The 24,407-nt window shown below is 38.8% G+C and overlaps 1 protein-coding gene across 3 annotated transcripts in view; it reads right to left on the bottom strand.

Annotated features, from left to right (window-relative positions):
* CCNT1 (cyclin T1) overlaps nucleotides 1-24,076 on the bottom strand; it is a 37,390-nt gene extending 13,314 nt beyond the window's left edge. The window contains exons 1-8 of one of the 3 annotated variants that reach the window (XM_027594199.2): nucleotides 23,780-24,075; nucleotides 21,575-21,656; nucleotides 13,332-13,460; nucleotides 9,972-10,032; nucleotides 8,411-8,473; nucleotides 7,361-7,406; nucleotides 5,569-5,732; nucleotides 5,336-5,406 (exon numbers count right to left, since the gene is read on the bottom strand). In XM_027594199.2, coding sequence (XP_027450000.1) covers nucleotides 5,336-5,406; nucleotides 5,569-5,732; nucleotides 7,361-7,406; nucleotides 8,411-8,473; nucleotides 9,972-10,032; nucleotides 13,332-13,460; nucleotides 21,575-21,656; nucleotides 23,780-23,940 — 777 coding nt within the window. In that variant the 5' untranslated portion in view covers nucleotides 23,941-24,075. Of the gene's footprint in view, nucleotides 1-5,335; nucleotides 5,407-5,568; nucleotides 5,733-7,360; nucleotides 7,407-8,410; nucleotides 8,474-9,971; nucleotides 10,033-13,331; nucleotides 13,461-21,574; nucleotides 21,657-23,550 lie in introns of all 3 variants that reach the window. The other 2 variants (XM_027594200.2, XM_027594201.2) reach the window with 2 other exon arrangements.
* Nucleotides 24,077-24,407: the final 331 nt, after the last annotated feature.

Below are 24,407 nucleotides of genomic sequence, written 5' to 3'. Positions count from 1 at the left end.
AAAGAGGGGGGGAAAAATTTACTCTATGTAAATTGTACCCTAATAAACCTGACTTAAAAAAATTTTTTAAAAAAGAGTACTCTGAACAACTAAATTAGATAATTTAAATTAGATAATCTAGATGAAATGGACTAATTCCTAGAAACACAAAACCTACCGAGAATAAACCATAAAGAAAGAGAAAATCTGAACAGATCTGTAACTAGGAAGGAGACTGAATCAGTAATAAAAGAATTTCCCAACAAAGAACAGCCCTGGACCTGATGGCTTCACTGGTGAATCTTTTTAAAACTTTTCCAGATATTTGAAGAGGAGGCAATACCTCTCAACTCATTCTATGAGGCCAGCATTACCCTGATATCAAAGCCAGACAGAAGACACAGATGTAAAAATTCTCAACAAAATACTAAACAAATTGGGACGCCTGGGTAGCTCAGTCGGTTAAGCATCTGTCTGCCTCTGGCTCAGGTCATGATCCCAGGGTCCTGGGATCGAGTCCCGCATCAGGGGCAGGGGGAACTTGAGTCTGCTTCTCCCACTGCCTACCTCTTCCCCTCCCTGTGCTCGCTCTCTCTCTCTGACAAACAAAACCTTAAAAAAAGATACTAACAAACTGAATTTAGCAGCATATTAAACGAATTACACACTATGACCAAGTAGGACTTACTCCTAGAACGCAAGAATGGTTCAACATACAGAAGTCATCCATGTGACATACCACATAAACACAATAAAGGAAAAAAAACACATGATCTTCCAGATACAGAAAAAGCATTTGACAAAATTCAACACGCTCTCATGATAAAAACACCCAACAAACTAATATAAGGAAACTACCTCAACATAATAAAAGCCATATATGAAACACTCAAAGTAAACATCACATTCAACAGTGAAAAACTGAAAGCGCTTCTGCTAAGATCTAGAACAAGGCAAGCATGCCCCTTTCAATTTTATTCAACAAAGTATTAGAAGTTCTCATCAGGACAAGTAGGCAAAAGAAAGCATTCAGAGACACCTGGGTGGCTCAGTCAGTTAAGCGTCTGACTCTTGATTTTGGCTCAGGTTATGATCTCAGGGTTGTGAGATAGAGCCCCATGTCAGGCTCAGTGCTGAGCATGGAGTCTGCTTAAGATTCTCTCTCTCCCTCTGCCCCTCCCCACTCACATTCTCTCTCTAAAAAAAAAAAAAGAAAAGAAAAAGAAAAGAAAGAGCATTCAAATTGGCAAAAAAGTAAAATTATCTGTTTGCAGAGGATATAATTTTGTTAAAAAAGACTTTATTGATTTGACAGAGAGAGAGAGAGAGAGCACGAGCAAGGGGAGGGTCAGGCAGAGGGAGAAGCAGACACCCTACTGAGCAGGGAGACCGATAAGGGACTCGATCCCAGGATCCTGGGATCATGACCTGAGCCGAAGGCAGACATTTAACCAACTAAGGCACCAGAGGCCTCTGCAGATGATATAATCTTACATAGAAAACTCCACATATATAAAAATTATTATTAATAAATTCAGCAAAGTACCAGGATACAAAGTCAACACATAAATTTCAGCTGCATTTCTATACATGAACAATCTGTAAAGGAAATTATGAAAACAATCCTATTTACAATAGTATCAAAACAAAACAAAACACTTATGAATTAACCAGGGAGGTGAAAGACTTGTACAATTAAAACTGGAAAACACTGCTAAAAGAAATTAAGACTAAATGGAAAACTCATTGCATGTTCTGGATTCAAAGACTTTATATTGTTAAAATGTGAACATTATGACCCTAAGCAACCTGTAAATTCAATGCAATCCCTATCAAAATCCCAATGTTTTTTGCAGAAATAGAAAAGGCTACCCTAAAACTTATATGAGATCTCAAGTGACCCCCACATAGCTAAAACAATCTGGAAATGAAGAACAAAACTGGAAAATTCACACCTCCTGATTTCAAAACTTACTATAAAGCTACAGTAATCACTGTACAGTAATATAGTGTGATACTGGCATAAAGAGACATACAGATGAATGAAACAGAAGAGAAAGCCCAGAAATAAACCCTTGCATATATGGTGAAATGATTTTTGCCAAAGATGCTAAGACCATTCAACAGGGAAAGAATAGTCTTTTTAATAAATAGTGCTGGGAGGGGCGCCTGGGTGGCTCAGTCAGTTAAACGTCTGCCTTCGGCTCAGGTCATGATTCCAGAGTCCTGGGATCGAGCCCCGCATCAGGCTCCCTGCTCAGCAGGAAGCCTGCTTCTCCCTCTCCCACTCCTGCTTGCATTCCCTCTCTCGCTATCTCTCTCTCTGTCAAATAAATAAATAAAATCTTAAAAAATAAAAAATAAAAATAAAAATAAATGCTGCCGGGAAAACTGGATATCCACATTCAATGGACCCTTACCTAATACCATATACAAAATTAGCTCAAAATTGGATAAAGGACTCAAAGCAATAAAACTCTTAGAAGAAAACAGGACAAAGGCTTCACAACAGTGGATTTGGCAATTTCCTGGATATGACATCAATGGCACAGATAACAAAAAAAAAAAAAGGGAACAATCTGGACTTCAAAATTTTATTTTTCTAAAAATTTAAAAACTTCAAAAAATTAAAATTAAAAACAGAATTACCATATAATCAAGCAATTCCAATTCTGGGCATATAACCAAAAGAATAAAAAGCAAGATCTTGAAGACATACTTGTACACCCATGTTCATGGCAGCATTATTCACAGTAGCTAAAATATGGAAGCAACTTAAGCATCCATCAACAGATGAATGGATAAGCAAACTGTGGTGGATACATACAAGGGAATATTACTCAGCCTTTAAAAAATTCTACAATATGCTACAACATGGATGAACCTTGACATTATGCTAAGTGAAATAAACCACAAAAAGACAAATACTGTATTATTCCACTTATATAAAACACTTAAGAGTAGCCAAATCACAAAGACAGAAAACGTAATTGTGATTGCCAGGGGCTGGCATTCCCCAGGGGGAATGGGGAGTTATTTAATGAGTATAAAGTTTCAGTTTTAAAAAATGAAATGAATTATGGAGATGAATGGTAATGATGGTTGACAACAATATGAATATACTTAATACTCCTGAACCATACATTTAAAAATGATTAAGATGGTAACTTTTATGCTATATGCATTTTACCACAATTAAAAAAAAAAATGGAAATCTTGCCATTTGCCACATGAATGAACCTGGAAGGCCTTTTGCTGTGAAATAAGCCAGACACAGAAAGACAAAATATGATCTCACTTATGTGAGGAATCTAAGATTTAAATTCATATAGACAGAGAAAAATAGTGGCCTGTGGGTAGGGGGGAAACAAGGATGTATTAGTCAAAAGGTACAAAGTCAGTTATACAAGTCCTAGAAACCTACTGTACAACATAACACCTATCAATAACTGTATACTCGGGGCGCCTGGGTGGCTCAGTTGGTTAAGCGACTGCCTTCGGCTCAGGTCATGATCCTGGAGTCCCGGGATCGAGTCCCACATCGGGTTCCCTGCTTGGCAGGGAGTCTGCTTCTCCCTCTGACCCTCTTCCCTCTCGTGCTCTCTGGCTCTCATTCTCTCTCTCTCAAATAAATAAATAAAATCTTTAAAAAAAAAATAAATAAATAACTGTATACTCAAAAATTTGCAAAAAGGGTAATCTTACGTTAACTGTTCTATCACATCCCCAAAAAAGTTACAGCAATCTATACCAATGCTACAAGCCAATTAAAAAAATTAATTTGTGCATATCTAAAATTCATTCATTAACGTCTATGCCTTATGACTGCTATGACAGCAGTTAGTCCAAAAGCAAATTCCAGAAATTTTGGTGAGGTGTCATATGATCACAGTGATGACCTATGTGCTCTCAAGCCTCCTGTGAATCCTAGACAAACTCATTTTCTACAATTCACTAAACTCAAGAGACTGAAATTAATTTTATCAATCTGGATTTCTGAGAATGCAGGGAACATTTTTATTTATTTTTTTTAAGATTTTATTTATTTAGGGGCACCTGGGTGGCTCAGTCCTTAAGCGTCTGCCTTCAGCTCAGGTCATGATCTCAGGGTCCTGGGATTGAGCCCCGCATCGGTCTCCCTGCTCAGCGGGAAGCCTGCTTCTCCCTCTCCCATTCCCCCTGCTTGTGTTCCCTCTCTCACTGTGTCTCTGTCAAATGAAAAAATCTTTAAAAAAAAATATTTTAGGGGCGCCTGGGTGGCTCAGTTGGTTAAGCGACTGCCTTCGGCTCAGGTCATGATCCTGGAGTCCCGGGATCGAGTCCCGCATCGGGCTCCCTGCTCGGCAGGGAGTCTGCTTCTCCCTCTGACCCTCTTCCCTCTTGTGCTCTCTGTCTCTCATTCTCTCCTTCTCAAATAAATAAATAAAATCTTAAAAAAAAAAAAAAAAAAAAGAAACTGCCAAATTATTTAAAAAAAAAAAAATATTTTATTTGAGAGAAAGAGATAGTGAGAGAGAGCACAAGGAAGAGGGAGAAGTAGGCTCCCCACTGAGCAGGGAGCTCGATCCCAGGACCCTGGGATCATGACCTGAGCCAAAAGCAGATGCTTAACCGACTGAGCCACCCAGGCGCCCCTGCGGGGAACATGTTTAAATGAACTTTCTATCTAATGCCAAGGGAAAAAAGAATGATCCCATTATGTAAGTAAGACTTTGAAAAATATCTGAAATACAACTTTGGGGGCACCTGGTGGCTTAGTCCTTAAGTGTCTGCCTTCGGCTCAGGTCATGTTCCCAGGGTCCTGGGATCGAGCCCCACATCAGGCTCCCTGCTCCACAGGAAGCCTGCTTCTCCCTCTCCCACTCCCCCTGCTTACGTTCCTTCTCTTGCTGTGTCTCTCTGTCAAATAAATAAATAAAATCTTAAAAAAAAAGAAATACAACTTTAGCCTGCAATCTATATAAAAACAAAATTTAAAACCCATTTAAAAAGCAAATAATGTCAAAGCAGAATGATACCAGCTCTAACCTTGTAACTCTATCCTTCCTCTACCAGAACCCAACACTTTATGACTCAGAGAAGCCACATTTTTTCCCTAACAGTCTCCACACAGAAAACAATCAATGTTGCCGACTGACTATATCACAAGAGTTGCACAACACAAAACAAATCCTGCTATCACCTATCACCACTGACTTCTGAGCCAGTATCCAAGCTATGAAGTTGTCATGATTATTATGTAACTAAAAAAAGGGAAATTCCAAACCTGGGGTACATAACCAATTCTGGTACATTCACTGTGCAGTCAAAAGGAAAAAAAACTGGTTTTGTACAAGCTGACAGCAATAATTCTTACCCTCCAATTCCGAATTCGTTTGAGCCTGTTAGGGGTTTTCTCCAGAATCTGTAGAAATTCATGTGTCAGTTCTACAAATGAAATAGAACATTTAAGACAAACTCAGAGAAGCAGAAGTAAAAAAACAAGAATAACCTCAACTAACTATTTTCATCTGAATCAAGTCACTTTGGGCCAGATATGTCACAGATCAAGAGCAAGTGCTTTTCAAGGTCCCTTACTCTAAAACTTACCATCTAAAAGTTCCAAGGTCACAGTGGCGTCAACATACTCCCACCAGTGCTTCCCATCAGTTGAGACTGGGATCTCCCAGTTGGACCACTTGCAAGCCAGATGAATGCAGACACAGGCCACCACAGGAGGTGTGTACTGCAGGCTAAATGTGGTCAAATGCAGGCTGACATCAGAGGGAAGGAAACAAGAGAGTGTCATGAGCTCTCAATTCTGAACCCAAAGTTAAAACTCTCCATTATTTAAAAAGAAAAAAAAATTAAAAAACACTGGAGAGTAAGAAGGGTAAGAAATATCCAGTGCTCTGATCCAGCACTCAACATGATTTTCCATTAACCCACCTGCTCAGGTAACATTTCTGAATTTTTTGGCTATACACCATTCAATCCCACACACTGACAAAAGACCAGAACCAAAACCAAAGAGACAGGGTACTCAGTTTGTTAAAATAAGGATCTATTATCCTGAGAAGCAGCTTAGAACTCAAGGAAAGATTTTTAGTTATGTGTAATCCCTAAATCAAATACTTAAAATCCCCTTAAAATTATCTTATCTCTTGCCAATCACAGGTCTGGTCTATTTAAAATAATGAACAGAAGGGTAATTGGGTGATGGACATTTAGGAGGGCACTTGATGTAATGAGCACTGGGTGTTGTATGCAACTGATAAGCACTAAACTCTACCCTTGAAACTAATATCATAGTATATATTAACTAAGTTAAATTTAAATTAAAAAAATAAAAATATACTAAACTAAAATAATGAATAGACAATCAATCACTCTCTCAATTGTGAATATGCTTAACTGATGGTTTACTTCAAAAATTTCTATCAGGCTGTAAAAATGAAACAACAGTCAATAGGAGTATCTTTGATTTCCATGAACAATCAATTGGAGATGAGACTGATCAAGTAATTTGGTAATACAAATTATGTATTAATTTTTGTTTTAAAAAGGGAAGAAGAAAGACATAACTCTTTACACATATACATGCACATTTATCTGGCAATGGGGGAAGAAAACTAAGTCTTTTAATACCATAATTATTGGGACACCAGGCTGGCTTAGTTGGTTAAGCATCTGACTTTGACTTGGGTCATGATCTGACAGTCCCAGGATGGAGCCCGGTGTCGGGCTTCCCCACTCAGCAGGCAATCTGTTTGTCCCTCTCCCTCCGCCCCTCCCCCGGCTCATGCGCGCTCAGTCACACACATGCACACTCTCTAATAAATAAAATCTTTAAAATAAATAAATAAATACCGTAATTATTGCAGAATCCTCCAAATTAGATTCTTAGTCACTATTGACCCCAAGTTTACCTAAACTTACAGAACCATGCTCTTGGATTATTTTTTTTATTATTTTTTTAGATTTTATCTTTAAGTAATCTCTACACCCAATGTGGGGCTCGAACTCAGGACCCTGAGATCAAGAGTTACATGCTCTCCCAACTGAGCAGCCAGGCACCCCTGCTCTTGGATATTTTAAAGCAAAGGAAGACATGCAGAATCGAGTACACTTTCAAACACTCAGTACTACATAATTACATCATCTTAGCAAATTAAAAAGCACCATGGAAATTTAAGGTAAAATATGAAAACTACAGAAAAATCAACAGTTCCCAGAGAATTGTCTGTAATGCACTGTATCAACAATCCAACCTGGGTCTTTCGGTTCTCGTTTACTAAGTGCTAGACCTGTTATCTTTCCAGATACCCCCCAAAAAGTGACAATTCCAACCCAAGTAAAGCCCTATCCCAAAAACAGAAGGGAAAAATATTAAAATATAAACCTGTTGGTTGCCATGAAGTAAGAAGTCTGTGCTAAGTCCTTGCTTGCTAAAAAAAAAAAAAAGGGGGGGGAGGGAGGGAGAGGGAAAAAAGTTATTAGTTCCATTCATTCTCCATTATTTAGTGAGCATTTAATATTTCCAAATAGAGAACATAATAACGAGTAAGGCAGACTTGGTCCCTGACCACCTGATGTTTAACATTCTACAAAAGAAGACAAATCAGCAACTTTTAATTATAATAATTATGCTGCTTCCAGACCTAGGAACTCAAGCTTTACACTGCACATCAAGTATTTGAAGTACTTGTTTAAAATGCAATTCCTGGACATCCTTCCTAGAGTGTGACTCAGTATGTTTAGAGGACACATGCATTTTTAACAGGTAACCTAGAAATTCTGATGCAAGGGTTCACTGAAAAATACTGAACTAGAAGATGAACTAATTTGGAGGCAAGATCAGACCCAGAATACCTTTGTATATTTGGGAAAAGTGATCTGTGCTTAAAAAAAAATTTTTTAATGGAGTAGCCTGTGATTCAGACCCCAAAACATCAAATAACATAAATTACTTGATATACCACAATGAAGAAGAAAAAAAAAAAAAAACACATCTCCCCTTTCCCAAAAAACTGCTCTGGGTAATAAAGTAAATCTATAATTTTCCTTAAAAGTCAGTCTTTTCAGTATCAGCATATATCTACCTTTGTTTAACCTTATCCTTGCTCAATGTAAACCTTCCAATGCTTTCTATCTAAATATGTCCTTAAACTGCTATTAGATACTTGTCATTTGACTTTATGAAATCTGCTCCAGGCTCTGACAAACATTGTCAAGAGGCTAATTCTCTCTAACTGAAGATCACCTAAAAACTTTAAGAACCCAGCAGAAAAATCCCAAGTTAGAAACACTCATTTTGACTTAAGCCAGGTAATCCTTTCAATTTAACTTCTAGCCAAAGCAGCTATGTTATATATTTGTCCACCATAAATAAATCATAGCCATTAAATGGTAAAACAATTTAAAACAGCCATTTCAAGTTGGGATTCCTTACCTCGAACCAGTTGAGTGCACTTTACCACATGTGTATGTGGGTGATCAATTGTTAGTTCAAAGCCTAAAAAAAAAAGTACTTTAGTTAAAAAGCTAAAGATACTGGAGTCATTTTATACTTCTTTTATCTGAGTCATCATTAAAGGCCTCCCTCATTTTCCTCTCCAAAAATTACTGTTCAGAGGCTAAGAGGGTCACATAACACATATAGCACACTCTTCTCTAAGACATATTATCTTCACAGACAATCATATTTTGCACTAAATAATAAAGCTAATGCAGTCTCAAGACCCCTGGAACACCAATAATCTCTAAACAGAAAATTATTTTCAATGAACAAATGATTCATGCAAATTAGATCTAACTGGCTTCCACATTAAAATATTAAAATTTATTCCACCAGAAAGATATCATTTCCCCCTAAAATACAGTTACTCTGAAGATAATTTAAAGTAAAAAGGTAATTAACAGAAATTAACTTCAGAGATAAACTTTGAGTGCTCACTTTGGCAGCATATATGCTAAAAAAAAAAAAAAAAGATAAGCCTTGAAGAATTGTGTGTACAGATAAAAAATAAAACACAGGTGTACCAACACAACTCATACCCAGAGAAGAGAACAACAGCCCAAGAGAACTAGAAAAAAATCTTTATTTTCCAAATTTCTAAGGTTTTAAAGGTAGTATCTCTGATAAAAATAATAATAGATAATCATCAGGGTTGCCCATCAACCGCTAGCAATGAAATTTCTCCACCTCCACTCTGCTGTTCTAAACACTGATTAGAGGTGTGCCTGGGTGCTCAGTCCATTGAGCATCCAGCTCTTGGTTCCAGTTCAGGTCATGATCTCATAGATTGTGAGACAGAGCCCCATGGAACCCCGGGGTAGGGAGTGTGTTTGAAGATTCGCTCCCTCTGCCCCTCCCTCCACGCAGCTGCGCACACGTGTGCGCTTGTTCTCGCTCTCAAATAAATAAATCTAGGGACGCCTGGGTGGCTCAGTCTGTTAGGCATATGCCTTCAGCTCAGGTCATGGATCCTGGAGTCCCACATATGGCTCCCGGCTCAGCGGGGAGTCTGCTCCTACCTCTGCCTCTCAGCCTGCTCATGCTCTCTTTTTCGCTCTCTTTCTCAAATAAAATCTTTGAAATAAATAAATCTAAAAACAAAACAAAACTACATGACCGCTTTAAAAAAAAATAAACTATTACCAATTTTAAAAATATACACTGTTATCTAAATATAATGACAGACAAACGGATCATAAAAATCCGTGAAAGGAAAAAAGTTCTTTAGTTTCTGCCATTATTTATCATAAATAACTGACAAACCTTCCAAAACAAATCATGAACGTAGAATTAAAAAAAACCTGCTAACTACTATTCCAAAGGACGGCTATACCTGACTTCTCTCTATGGTGTAGGTCACGGTTAAACCGCATTCCACAACCTCTGTAATTTGCAAAAACCTTCACCAGAGATTTTCTTTCTGCTTCCTATTTTGCAAATTTTAAAATTTTACATTACATACATTTCTTAATATTTTAAAGGAAAATAAATTTACCTAAAGTCTGCAGAATTATGCTTTCTAATATCACCAGATCTTGAACTTGTTGCAGGTAAGCCTGCAGGTGAGAAGACATAAATTATTCCCCAAAAAGGCACAATATATAAAGTGTAAACAATTCTAAGTCCTTCCAAGAAAACCAAAGCAACAAAAGGCAGGGATGAAGTTAAGAGGTAGCCTAGGAACTGAAATGTAATCCTTCTCTATTTAGCACAAATTTTCCTCTTAAAAGAAGAAAAAAAGTAACATATTAAGAAATAATACTTTATTCATAATTAGCTACCAAAAAGGCACCAGAGATTTAGTTCATTTTCAAGACTAACATTTTAGGTTTTAAAATCATGTGATGTAGACACAAGATAATTAAAAATACATACATCTTTTTTCAACATCATCAAAATACATTTGTAGACCCTACAGTACTGCAGGCAATCTCAAACATCTGACTCCTGACGAACCTTCCCATCTGAGGTAATACTAGATGTCTAAGAATTAGAAGAAGAGTTCAAAGGAAAAGGGAATAAACAACAAAAATTTCTCTGATTTGTACCAGCCAATACTGTAGCCACTACCCATACATGGCTACTGAGCACCTGAAATGTAGCTAGACTAAATTGAGATGTGCAATAGAATATATGACAAATTGGGGCACCTGGGTGGCTCAGTTGGTTAAGCGTCTGCCTTTGGCTCAGGTCGTGATCCCAGAGTCCTAGGATCAAGCCCCGTATCAGTGGAGTCTGCTTCTCCCTCTCCCTTTGCCCCTCCCCCGCTCATGCTCACGCACGAGCTCTAATAAAATCTTTGGTTTTTTTTAAAGATTTTATTTATCCGACAGAGAGAGACACAGCAAGAGAGGGAACACAAGCAGGGGAAGTGGGAGAGGGAGAAGCAGGCTTCGCACCAAGCAGGGAGCCTGACACGGGGCTCAATCCCAGCACTCTGAGATCATGACCTGAGCCGAAGGCAGATGCTTAACGACTGAGCCACCCAGGTGCCCCATAAATAAAATCTTAAAAAAAAAAAAAGAAGGGGTGCCTGGGTGGCTCAGATGGTTAAGCCTCTGCCTTCAGCTCATGATCCCAGGGTCCTGGGATCAAGCCCCACATCGAGCCCCTGGCTCGGTGGGAGGCCTGCTTCTCCCTCTCCCTCTGCCTCTCTCCCTGCTCACGCTCTCTCTCTCTGTATGTATCTCTGTGTCTCAAATGAATAAATAAAAATCTTTAAAAAAAAAAAAAGAATATACGCCAAATTTTGAAGACTTAATTTAAAAATAATAAGGTAAATGACCTCATTAATGTTTTAATATTGATTTTACATTGAAATGACAATATCTGGGATTAAATAAAACATTAATAATATAAAATATTACAATTAATTTCACCTTTTTTTGTTTTTTTAAAGATTTTATTTATTTATTTGAAAGAGACAGCACAAGAGAGTGAGCACAAGCAGGGGGGAGGGGCACAGAGAGAGGGAGAAGCAGGCTCCCCACTGACCAGGGAGCCCGATGTGGGGCTCCATTACAGGACCAGGACCCCAGGATCATGACCTGAGCTGAAGGCAGACACTTAATGGACTGAGCCACCCAGGGGCCCCAATTTCACCTTCTTTTAAATGAAGATTTTATTTCTAATGAAGATTTTAAATGAAGTTCAATGAAAAGTTAATATTTTTTATTTATACATGACTCCCTCTATATTTCTATTGGACAGCACTAGTCTAGAACTTTAGGAGAATGAGACTTGGGGCAGGAGTTAGATCTATATTGTAGTGAACTTTCCACCTAATTTTACAATCTTGAACTAAGTCCAATAAGGACTTAAACTATGCTAGTACTCCTTTCCATATAGTGAATAAAATATTTTCCTCTAAGATTCCCCATCTCACGAGGAATAGAAACTCAGGTAAGAAATTATATAAATATACTTCAGAGAAAAAAAGTGAGAACTGTTTTTTGTTTTACTTTGTTAAAACAAAATTTTGTTTCATTTGGTCAGTTCTACGGACCAATGGCATTTACTAGTCTAAAACCTAAATAAAAATCCAGGGCAATAACTCAACAAGAGCTACTGCTGTACGTGAGAGAAAACAAAGGGAAGTCAAGACAGCATTTTGTGAAACAACTCACATAATTAGGAACTATTATCAAAATAAAGGGGCGCCTGGGTGGCTCAGTCAGTTAAGTGTCTGACTTGTCATATCAGCTCAGGTCATTATCTCAGGGTTGTGGGAATCCACATTTCACAGGAAGTCTGCTTGAGATTCTCTCCTGCCCCTCCCTGCACTCTCTCTCCTCTCAAATAAATATATCTATAAACAAACAAGCAAACAAATAAAATAAAAACAACCCCCTAAAAGAACCATTTTCTCCAATATAATGAAAACATGCAAATTTATTTACCTATCTGATACAGGATGACTCATGCATCCATTGTAAGAGACTTAAATAATCTATTAACAGAAATCCAGAGTTTAAACACTTATAAATGTCAGACCTCAAAATTTCTCACAATTCATCACTCCCCAACAACAGACTTCTAAAGCCAGGACAGAGTTTCCCATCTTTAAGAAAGTCAAGGAAGGATGGAAGGAAAAAAAGCTGTATGTACATGCATAAGATAGAGGTCTGACAGAACATATACTGGAATTATAATCAGCAGTATCCTGCTAGGAGGAAGGAGAGATGGGCTTTAACTTTTACTTCAAATGATTCTTAAATGTTTGGGTTCTTCTATAAATAAGCATATATAACTTTTGTAATTTCTTTAAAAGTTAAAAAAAAAATGAGAGGACTCATTTTTTTTTCAAGAGTCCATACAAAAATTTATTGGTAAGAATATTATTCATGGAACACCTGGGTGGCTCAGTCAGTTTAGCATCTAACTTCAGCTCAGGTCATGATCTCAGGGTCCTGGGATCGAGGTGAGTCAGCTTGTTCCTCTGCCCCACCCCAGCTCGTGGGCTCTCTTTTTCAAATAAATAAAATCTTAAAAAAAAAAAAGAAAAGAAAATGGAGAATAAAATGGGAAAGTATTTGCAATATAAGTAGAGAAGACATACAAAATACATACATGTGTAGCTATTCATAGAAAAGAAGCTAGAAATAATGATTCACTTACATACCCGTGGTCCAAATTATATCTAGCTAATACATTTTCTTCTTTGTTTTTTCTGTATTTTCCAATTTTTCTATAATGAATACACTTAAGTTTTGCCATAAAGTTTCTAATGTTTTTGTAAAGGAAAAACAAAAACTAAAAATTTAACAGCCCCCATTCAGACTTCAGTAAATCAAAATTACAAAACTAAGCTATCATCAAAATAAATAAAAACAGATATGTATAATTAATCACCTACCTCACTCCTAGTATCAGGAAGTGATTCCTGCGGATGGAGACAAGCATGTGCTACCTTGATGACGTGTTCCAATTTTTTTGGTTGCTCCTCTACTTTAGCCGCTAGAAATAAGGCCGCTGGAGCCACAGACTGAATGGAGAGAAAACAAATCACATTTATTATTTATTCCTAGGTCAAGGTAGATCTAAAAAAGAACTAAGTATCAAACCAAATTCCCTGCTTTCCTCAACTTCATCACTTCTCGTTAATGCCTTTTCTTCTCCTTAAAATGCCTTCCCCTCTCCTATCCGTTAATCTACATCCACTCCCAAAAAGCAATCCTTCAACAAACTCTCATTAAAAGCTATCTATGTGAGAAACTACTAGATGTAAATAGTTGGCTTTCTATTTAAAATGAGGTTCTTGGGGTACCTGGGTGGCTCAGTCCTTAAGCGTCTGCCTTCGGCTCGGGTCATGATCCCAGTGTCCTGGGATTGAGCCCCGCATCGGGCTCCCTGCTCAGCGGGAAGCCTGCTTCTCCCTCTCCCACTCCCCCTGCTTGTGTTCCCTCTCTAGCTGTGTCTCTGTCAAATAAATAAATAAAATCTTTAAAAATAAATAAATAAAATCAGGTTCTTTCTTAAGTTTATATTATATCATAACCCTCTATATACTTTTTTTTTTAAAGATTTTATTTATTTATTTGACAGAGACACAGCTAGAGAGGGAACACAAGCAGGGGGAGTGGGAGAGGGAGAAGCAGTTCCCGCTGAGTAGAGCCCGATGTGGGACTTCATCCCAGGACGCTGGGATCATGACCCGAGCCGAAGGCAGACGCTTAAGGACTGAGCCACCCAGGCGCCCCTCTATATACCTTTTTTTAAAGGAGCAAATTGAAAGTAGATTAGTGGTTGCCAGGGGCTAGAAGAGGAAAATGGGAGTGACCACTAATGTATTAGAAGTTTCTTTCTAGGGCAATGTAAATTTTGTGGAATCAGATCATGGTGATGGTTGCACAACTTTATAAATATATTAAAAACCACTGAATTGGGGCACCTGGATGGCTCAATCAGTTAAGAGTCCGACTCTTGGTTTTGGCTCAGGTCATGATCTCAGGGTCATGGGATCGAGCCCCATGTCCACCTCCATGCTCAGCAAGGAGTTGGCTTGATATTCTTTCCCCCGCCTCTCCCTCCCCCTCTGCTCCTTCCCCTGCTCAAGTGCACTCACTCTCTCTAAAATAAATAAATAAAATCCCTAGGGCGCCTGGGTGGCTCAGATGGTTAAGCGTCTGCCTTCAGCTCAGGTCATGATCCCAGGGTCCTGGGATCGAGTCCCGCATCGGGCTCCCTGCTCCTTCGGAGCCTGCTTCTCCCTCTGCTTCTCTCTCTCCCCCCCCCCCCGTCTCTCATGAATAAATAAATAAAATCCTTAAAAAAAAAAATAAAATCTCTAAAAACAAAAACCCAGTGTACTGCACACTTTAAAAGGATAAATTTTTTTTTAAAGATTTTATTTATTTATTTGAGAGAGAGAGCATGAGAGGGAAGAGGGTCAGAGGGAGAAGTAGACTCCCTGCTGAGCAGGGAGCCTGATGTGGAACTCGATCCCGGGACTCCAGGATCATGACCTGAGCCGAAGACAGTTGCTTAACCAACTGAGCCACCCAGGCGCCCAGGATAAATTTTATTGTATGTGAATTATCTCAAATATACTTATAAATGGGGGGAGCACAAGTCTGATTAAAGAGAATCCAAAAAATAGTATTATATTCAAGATGTTATACAAAGGCACCCAGGGGAAAAAAAACAAGCCAACACACAAGTACACAACAAATTCAGTCACTAAACAATGTAAGAGATTAGAGCAATATGACATAAATGTAGCCTGGTAATGATCTGGGAAATCTCAGGAAGAACTTCTATTGAATCTTTTTTTTTATTTTTTTATTGTTATGTTAATCACCATATCTAATCCATCATAACTAATCATCATTAGTTTTTGATGTAGTGTTCCAGGATTCATTGTTTGTGCATAACACCCAGTGCTCCATGCAGAATGTGCCCTCTTTAATACCCATCACCAGGCTAACCCATCCCCCTACCCTCCTCCCCTCTAGAACCCTCAGTTTGTTTTTCAGAGTCCATCGTCTTTCATGGTTCGTCTCCCCCTCTGACTTATTCCCCTTCATTCTTCCCCTCCTGCGAACTTCTATTGAATCTTAAGAAGAATATTTCAATGAATTAAAGATGGCAATGGCAAGAACCAGGAGTCAAAGAAATATAATAAATAATTTTATATAATTTAAATATCTATTTCACTTTACTGAGTAGAACTAACAAGCATTCTAATACTTATTTATATCCCTGCTGCTATATGCTATTTTGCTGGAAGAGATTTTTATCCACAAATCCAATTCACAGTAACAATTCTTTTTCTTCATATTTGTTGCAGCTGTATGAAGCAAACTCCATATATATGCCTACACCTTAGGATAAGCAAAGCAGAACCAGAGGAAGATGGGCATGAACAAGATGTGAGGAATCAGAGCAAGATGCACACTAAATTGAGTAGGTGACATAGAGAATGGGATGTGGAACACAAAAGATCTTTAGCAAGATAGTGACACTAAAGATTTTAGAGAAAAGTACATAATTTAAGAAACATTTTACAAATACATATCCAGGGGCCTGGATCATGGGATCATGACCTGAGCTGAAGGCATTTTACAAATACATATCCAGCCTGGGTGGCTCAGTCATTGAGCATCTGCCTTTGGCTCGGGTCATTGTCCTGGAGTCCCCATCAAGCCCCACAGGACTCTCCTCTTGGAGAGGATTCTGCTTTTCCCTCTGCCCCTCCCCCCACTCTGCTCTCGCGTGCGCACACGCTCTCTCTCTAATAAAATCTTGAAGGAAGGAAAGGAAGGAAAGAAGGAAGGACAGACAAGACATATCTGGTCCTAGGAAGGACTAAAAGGAGGAAATGAAACGCATTAAAAGTTATTTAAAAAAGAAAAAAAAATTCGCAATCCAGGCATTAAGAAATAAAGATAAGAGTAGGCATTAGCAGTAGAAAAACAGGGGGGGAAACCACAGGCATGATTTTAGAAAATTAACAGGGCTTCACTAAATCTATTTGTATGTATTTGCATACAGAGAAAAAAAATTCTAAAATGTCAACAGGATTATCACTGAGCAGTTAGCTACAGGAATATCATCATTTCCTCCTTTATTGTCTGTTTATTTAAAAAAAAGATTTTATTTATTTATTTGACCGAGAGAGAGAGAGAGAGAGTGAGAGCAGGAACACAAGCAGGGGGAGTGGGAGAGGGAGAAGCAGGCTTCCCACCGAGCGGGGAGCCTGACGGAGGGCTCGATCCCAGCACCCAGAGATCATGACCTGAGCCGAAGGCAGATGCTTAACCAACTGAGGCCATCCAGGTGCCCCTCTCTGTCTTCTTTTAATCTTATGATGACTATATACAGAAAAAACAGTTAACACTAAAAATTAACAAGACTTTGTAACTGACTGGAAAAATCAGGAAGGAAAAGAACTACTTAAAGACACGACTAAGATTTTTAGCCTACAACTTTGCCTTTAAGGAGCTAAAAATATATTCTAAAGGCACAAACTAAGGGGTGCCTGGGTGGCTCAGTTGGGTGGCTCAGTTGATTGGGCGTCTGCCTTCGGCTCGGGTGGTGGTCCCGGGGTCCTGGGGTCGGGCCCTGCATCGGGCTCCCTGCTCGGCAGGAGCCTGCTTCTCCCTCTCCTTCTGGCTTGTGCTCTCTCTCACTAGTTCTGTCACTGTCTGGCTCTCTCTCTCAAATAGATAAATAAAATCTTTAAAAAAAAAAAAGGCACAAACTAAAATATGGTATACAAACAATGGCTAAGAAGGCAAGATAATAACTCATTAAGTGAAAGACTGCACGAGATAAATTTCAGTTTAATTTTTGCACAGTCAACCATGTAAATACTCATTGCTCCTCATGGAATCACTTACCAAGCCAGTTTACCAAAGCACTTTCCTATCAAAGGCAATTTCTAAGAGGAATTCTTACACCAGATAAGAATATAAGATTTTCTCCATTTTAAAAAAATAAAAATGCCACCCAATATTTATTTGTTATGTACAAGCACTTTGTAAATTAATTAATTTAAATATTAACTACTGATGCGCCTGGGTGGCTCAGTTGGTTAAGTGTCCAACTCTTGATTTCGGCTCAAGTCATGATCTCAGGATCGTGGGATCAAGCCCCGAGCTGTGCTCCTGGGCTCCGCACTCAATGGGGAATCTGCTTGATATTCTCTCTCCCTCTCCCTCTGCCCCTCCCCTGCTCGTACTCTAATAAATAAATAAATAAATCTTATTAACTACTCTAGGAGATGGGCACTATTACTGACTCCAAAGAGATGAGAAAACTGACGCCTATGGTAACTTACCCGAAGCCATATAACTAGTAAGTGCAAAAAATCCAAACCTAGACATGTCTGACTCCAAAGCCCATTCTCTTAACCACTAAGCTTGACCCCTTAAGGATAAGCTAACCAGAATACACCCAAAACAAATCTGTTAGGTATTACAATATAACACCCAATTTTATAATATAGGAAATACTACATAAACACACCAAATTGCTCACCATTAATTTTACACTCCCTCATTTGAAAATATTTAAGACAGTACATTTAGAAATACAATTCATGAGGTTAATTTCTTCTCAAAAAGAGTAATACAATGCCAAAAATTAAATGAAAATTAATCACTCATTTAATCATGTCCACTAAAGAAATAAAATTTATTTCCATTGAAAAACAAGTTCTTTATTTTCCAGGGTGTTGGAAATATACTTTATCTTGATCTGAGTGGTAGTTACATATACATACAATAATAATAATACTAATGCAAAAAGTAATCAAGTTGCACACTTCAGATTTTTGTGCTTTACTGTTAAACCTCAATAAAAATTTTTAAAAAAAAATTTTTTTAAAGGCAAGAGTTCTAGGCTCCAAAACACTATGAACAAAGAAATAGAACAAAATGAGAAAAGTATTCACAATACATGAAATACAGCTCTAATATATGAGCTCTCATATAAATAAGAAAAGCAGAACAAAAGAGCAGCAGAAAATCAACAGTCAATTTTTAAGTCAATTCTTCAATTTCATGAGAACAAAGACCTAATAGGTATAAGAAGCTCAACTTCACTAATTGAAAAAAATGTAAATTAAGAAAATAATTTAGGATGCCCTCTATCTTGTTCACCATTGTATCCCAAGTGCTCAACAAGTAGTTAAAACTTAATATTTCCCGGGGCACCTGGGTGGCTCAGCTGTTAAGCGTCTGCCTTCGGCTCAGGTCATGATCCCAGGGTCCTGGGATCAAGCCCCACATCGGGCTCCCTGCTCAGCTGGAAGCCTGCTTCTCCCTCTCCCACTCCCCCTGCTTGTGTTCCCTCTCTTGCTATCTCTGTCTCTGTCAAATAAATAAATAAAATCTAAAAAAAAAAAAACTTAGTATTTCCTGATGTAATAAATATTTGTGAGGATGCAGAGAAAAGGACCTTCTCTTACAGTGCTCGAAACAATGTATACTGATAAAATCTTTCAGTAGGGCAAACTGACACAACAAAAATTTTTTAAATGCAGCCCTGTGGACACAGTAATTTTACCTATAGGAATTTATATTAGAACAGTCACATGAGTCATACACCTTATGTACCAATTTTATATAACATTATTTATAATTACTAAACTAGAAACAACCCAAATATCCACCAATAGGGAGGTGAAATAAATTATGGTAACCACACAAAGAAATACTATGTGGCCATTTAAAATACAGCTGACCCTTGAACAACACTGGTTTGAACTGTGTTGGTCCACTTATGTGCAGATTTCTTGTCTATAAATACAGTACAGTACTGTAACTGCATTTTCTCTTACGATTTTCTTAATATTTTCTTTTCTCCAGCATACTTTTTTGAAAGGATACGGTATATGATACATATAACATACAAAATATGTGTTAATTATATTATTGGTAAGGCTTCTGGTAGTTAACTTTCTGGGGAGTCAAGAGTTATATGGAGATTTTCAACTGTGTAGAGGTAGGTACCCCTAACCCGCACACTGTTCAGAGGTCAACTGTAATGAAAAACCACTATGAAAAGATATCCACTATATACTGTTAACTGATAAAGGCAACTCACATTAAGAGTAGCATAGTAAAAAGTTACTTTTTAACAGAAATACATATATACTAGGCATGTGTACACAAAAACGTCCAAGACACTATATGACAAAACATTTATCCATGGTTACCTCTGGAGGGTGGGATTACAGAGGAGTGAAGCTTTCTACATTATACGTTTCTGTATTAATTTTTACCGTAAACATGTGTTACCTTTATAATGAGAAAAAAACAACATGAAAAATGCACAGAAGCTTGACAGGACCAATATCAATGCCACAACAATGTATTCAGTCCTCTCAAATTTGAACTTGGATTTATCACAAGTCTTAAAACTAAGATATTAAAGGGTGATATTTTTGATCTGTTAATTCCAGAATGTGCCTAAAATCAATTCTGTAGAGAGGATCAACAATCCCAAATTTTAAAAGTCACTGGATTTTGGAAAAGGTCATGTCATCCACTGGAATCTCTCTATATTTACTGGGTAAGTACCAGATCACTCATCCATTCAAGTTAACCAAAGCTGCTTTGGAGGATACACAGAAAAGTGAGTCTCTGTCCTTGCTAAGCTTAATACCCAGGAAATAAGGAAAAATATAATTTAAAAGATATAAGTAGGAGAAGTATATAATATATATGTGCATAAAGTAGACAAATTGATTTGAGATGTATTTTATCCTGGATTTCAAATCTTTACCATAATAAAACGAAAGACATAAAGAAAACGTTCAGAACTGGCAACACAGCTATGGACTTCCTCTTCAAATTTCATTCTTTATCCACTACCTTCTATTCTAGAGCTATCAGACAGATATCCTCATTAAATGCTTTTTCTCTGTCTTAATAAAGTTGCTTCTTGCAATCAAGGTAAGGCATGGCTGGAGGTAAGAGGTCTACGGGTAGGAGAAAGCCAAGTGACTGGATAATCAGTAAAAATTGGGAATACTTAATCCACAGATCCAGGGCGCCTGGGTGGTTCAGTTGGTTAAGCGACTGCCTTCAGCTCAGGTCATGACCCTGGAGTCTGGGGATCTAGTCCCGCATCAGGCTCCCTGCTCAGCAGGGAGTCTGCTTCTCCCTCTGACCCTCCCCCCTCTCATGTGCTCTCTCTCTCTCTCATTCTCGCTCTCTCAAATAAATAAAATCTTAAAAAAAAAAAAATGCACAGATCCAAAGGGTTTCCAGTGCAGTTATTGCCAATACTGAGTATGCCAATATCTTACATTACAACAGCAGTATCTAGCTCCCTAGCTTCTCTTTCCATGGCATTAAAAAAAAGAGTTCAAAGCCTATCATCCTAAAGGTAAGTCTTAAACACTTTTCTTCAAAACGTAACCTTTAAAAAAAAAAGAAGAAATATTTGACTCACTAACCCATATGAAGTATTCATCAGGTTTAGTCCTATTACTTTGTGATTTTATTAAACAAGATAGTCTTACCTGCAACTGGGATATCACTATGCACTCGCTTCCAAGTCATTTATAATAATGTTAAATAGGACCATTTCAGGTATCAAAACTGAAAATAGCACTATTTACAATTCTGTCCAGAAAAAAAAAAATCCCTTTATTACTATTATTTTTCCTGTCTTAAAAGTCACCCCCATCATCACATAATGTGCCTTCCCTCTCCAACCAGTCACTGATTGCAATTATATCAAAGGCTTTTAGAAAATCTAAATCGCTTACATTTACTTGTTTTCCTGTGGCTACATTATTACCACTTCAAAAATTACACTTAAATTAAGCATCAACTCCCCTTTAATGCTCCTTTAATGTAAGTGTTCAATAATGTACTTCTTTATTAAAGAATCCACCTATTCTAAGGATGCACTAAACCTACCAAATAACTACCCAGTTTACCAGAAAACTGGAAGACTGGATTCAGTGTGACACATAATGAAAGTGATCAATCCTATTTTCTAAACTTCAAATCCCAGTTCAGCAACAAAGATCAACCTCCTCACCCCCCACACACAGGAAGTTGTTGGAATCAATACCAAATGATTATACCATACCAAAAAAAAAAAAAAAATACATATACATATATATATATATATACTTACGCTTCGATGGAACTGTGTAAAGGACTGAATCATGTAGAATCGATGCATGTATACTATAGCAGTGTTGATAGTCAATTGTGAACTAAAATGTTAAAGTTAAGGCCCCAAAACAGGCAGGCAGAACAATTCCCAAAAATACAACCTGTAGGGTGCCTGGGTGGCTCAGTTGGTTAAGCGACTGCCTTCAGCTCAGGTCATGATCCTCGAGTCCCGGGATCAAGTCCCGCATCAGGCTCCCTGCTCAGCAGGGGGTCTGCTTCTCCCTCTGATCCTCCCCCCTCTCATGGCCGCTCTCTCATTCTCTCTCAAATAAATAAAATCTTTAAAAAAAGAAAATACAACCTGTATATCCTCCCAAAAGGACCATGTAGCCAAGCATAGTACACGCTTCTAAATGAAAATCATACTCAATTTTCCAAATTAAAGAGCAAATCCGTTTTTTTTCACCAAATTATTAACCACCAATTGACACTTAACATAATGCCTTACACACAACCGGTATTCAATGTGTAAATTTGCTGAGTTGATAAACAAGCTTCTTAGCACATGTGGATCGAGGAACCTAAACCTGTCACTTGCCTCCTGAAAATCCTGCAGTGTCTATTCATTAGCTCAGGATATCTCTTCACACGACTTATAACACCCTTCCTGATCTGGCCCCCAGCTATGACTCTACTATCTCCTCACTCTCTAAGCTCCAGAAATTAACTTCGCAGTCCCACTTGTCTGTGGCAACTAAGCCTTCTCATATGGTGATCCCAGGGAGCAGAAACATTGTGGAATGATGTGATAGTCATTCATTGACAAAATTTCAAATGCCTTACTTCTAAAGCCCTCAGAAGACAATGTGGGTTATTCAGGGAAGAGGTTGTGGTCCCAAGATGTCAACAACCTTAATAACAATATACACATAAAAAAGAACTAGGTGTACTGAAACAGAATTTCAAACAAAAAGCTTAATTTAGTACTGATCCAATGCTTAGGAAACAAACTGGATATCCGCAATAAAGAGGACACCTCTTTTGAGGTGAGCACAACTTTAAGATACAACAAACATACAGCCAGCCACACACTTAAATAGGAGCTGCATCCAGAAATAATTTTTCAGGGGGCGCCTGCGTGGCTCAGTCGTTAAGCGTCTGCCTTCGGCTCACGTCATGATCCCGGGATTCCTGGGATCCAGCCCCACATCGGGCTCCCTGCTCGGCAGGAAGCCTGCTTCTCCCTCTCCCACTCCCACTGCTTGTGTTCCCTCTCTCGCTGTGTCTCTCTCTGTCAAATAAATAAATAAAATCTTAAAAAAATAATAACAGTAATTTTTCACTGCCAGAATGGAAAGAACTTTAAAACTATATAAGCCTTCTCTGCTGCAAGATGAGTATATTTTCTCACAAAAATACTTGAAGGGGAAAAAAAAAATCACTAAATTACCTGATCTTTGAAATGTAAAGAAAACAAATACACATTAGAACTCTGCGTAAAAAATCAACAGTTTGTAAATGGTTTTTTAAAACTTTAGATCCCTGGGTCTATATCCTTACCAACAGAAACTGACATCCTTCCTTCCTCTTAAATTTTATAAAGTTTTAACAGTAGCTACCATTTGAACATGAATGTCAAGCATTTTCTTAGGCATAGAAATTACGTGCATGGTTTATCACTCCATTTTACAGACTAGAAAACCAAGAATTTGACAGATTTCTTAAACAGCTAGTAAGTTGAAGGAACAGATTTTGAACCATAGCTGGGGCATTGATTCTAAGCCACCCTCTCTTCATAAGTAAGACCTACAGGTCTTGAATTTCTCAAAACTCTTTACACGCTAAGTTCAAGAGGCAGCCATCAACAGTGAAACCTCCACCAAACCCCTAGGGAATAGCGGAAAAGTAAAATTTCTAAGTCACCAGACCTGGAGACCAGAACACAACGAAAGGGGACTAGGAAGGGCTGGTTAAAACACAAGCTGCGAAGGATACGAATTCCCAGCAAAGCTGGTGGCACTGGCAGGCGAGCGGGAAATTAACTCCGCCTCGCTTCCGCGACGCAAACACTGAATTTCAGCCCGCCCCATCGGAGTCTCTCCCACCTAGACATTCAGCCCCTGCCCACCCGCTTCCCTCTTCCGTCCCTGACAGAGCCTGAGGCCTGGACGCCCGAGCAAGGCGGGTCTGACTTCAAGGCCGGAGGCCTAGGCCGCAAGGATACACGTTAAGACGTTGTCCCATGTCCTGGAGCAGATTGGCCGCCTGCTGGCGATGAGAAAGTTCTTTATCTGGGTCCAGGCCAAAACGACGGGATGGGCTATTTTCCAGCTGTTCTCGAGTAAAATACCACCGTTTGTTGTTGTTCTTCCTCTCTCCCTCCATAGTGCTTCAACCAGAAGGCAGCGGCGGAGGCTGCAAGCACTTCCCAGCGTCACCTAAGCAGCGACACACATCCGCTCTGCGGGGGCAACTGCGACGTGACGAACTTCCGCTAAAAGGTGGACGGCTAGGTTGTGACAGGCTTCCGCAAAGGAAAGCTAGTTAAAGAGTCTACTTCCGGAATGGGCCTCGCAACAACCTGTAGCCGAGTTAACAGCCAGTAGGCGACCAGGAAAGACCTTGAGTCTAGGACGCAGGCGCCAGTCATGTGACCCTTGGGAGGGGGTAGAAGTTCTTGTTCGAAACCACGCTTCCTCCCGCGAGAGCTGGGTTTAGCTTTCGCGTGGTGGTCGAGGTGGCGAGGCAACTGTTGTGGCGGGGTAAGGCGCCCGCCCACGCGCCCCTCGGCGGTTCCTCGGAGAATTTCGTTTGTGGCGGAGGTGGCGGTATAAAATGGGGGAGATAGCGAA

This window comes from Zalophus californianus, chromosome 9 (assembly GCF_009762305.2).
Source record: "Zalophus californianus isolate mZalCal1 chromosome 9, mZalCal1.pri.v2, whole genome shotgun sequence".
Lineage (NCBI taxonomy): Eukaryota > Metazoa > Chordata > Mammalia > Carnivora > Otariidae > Zalophus > Zalophus californianus.
This window is presented reverse-complemented; position numbering and strand designations above follow the sequence as displayed.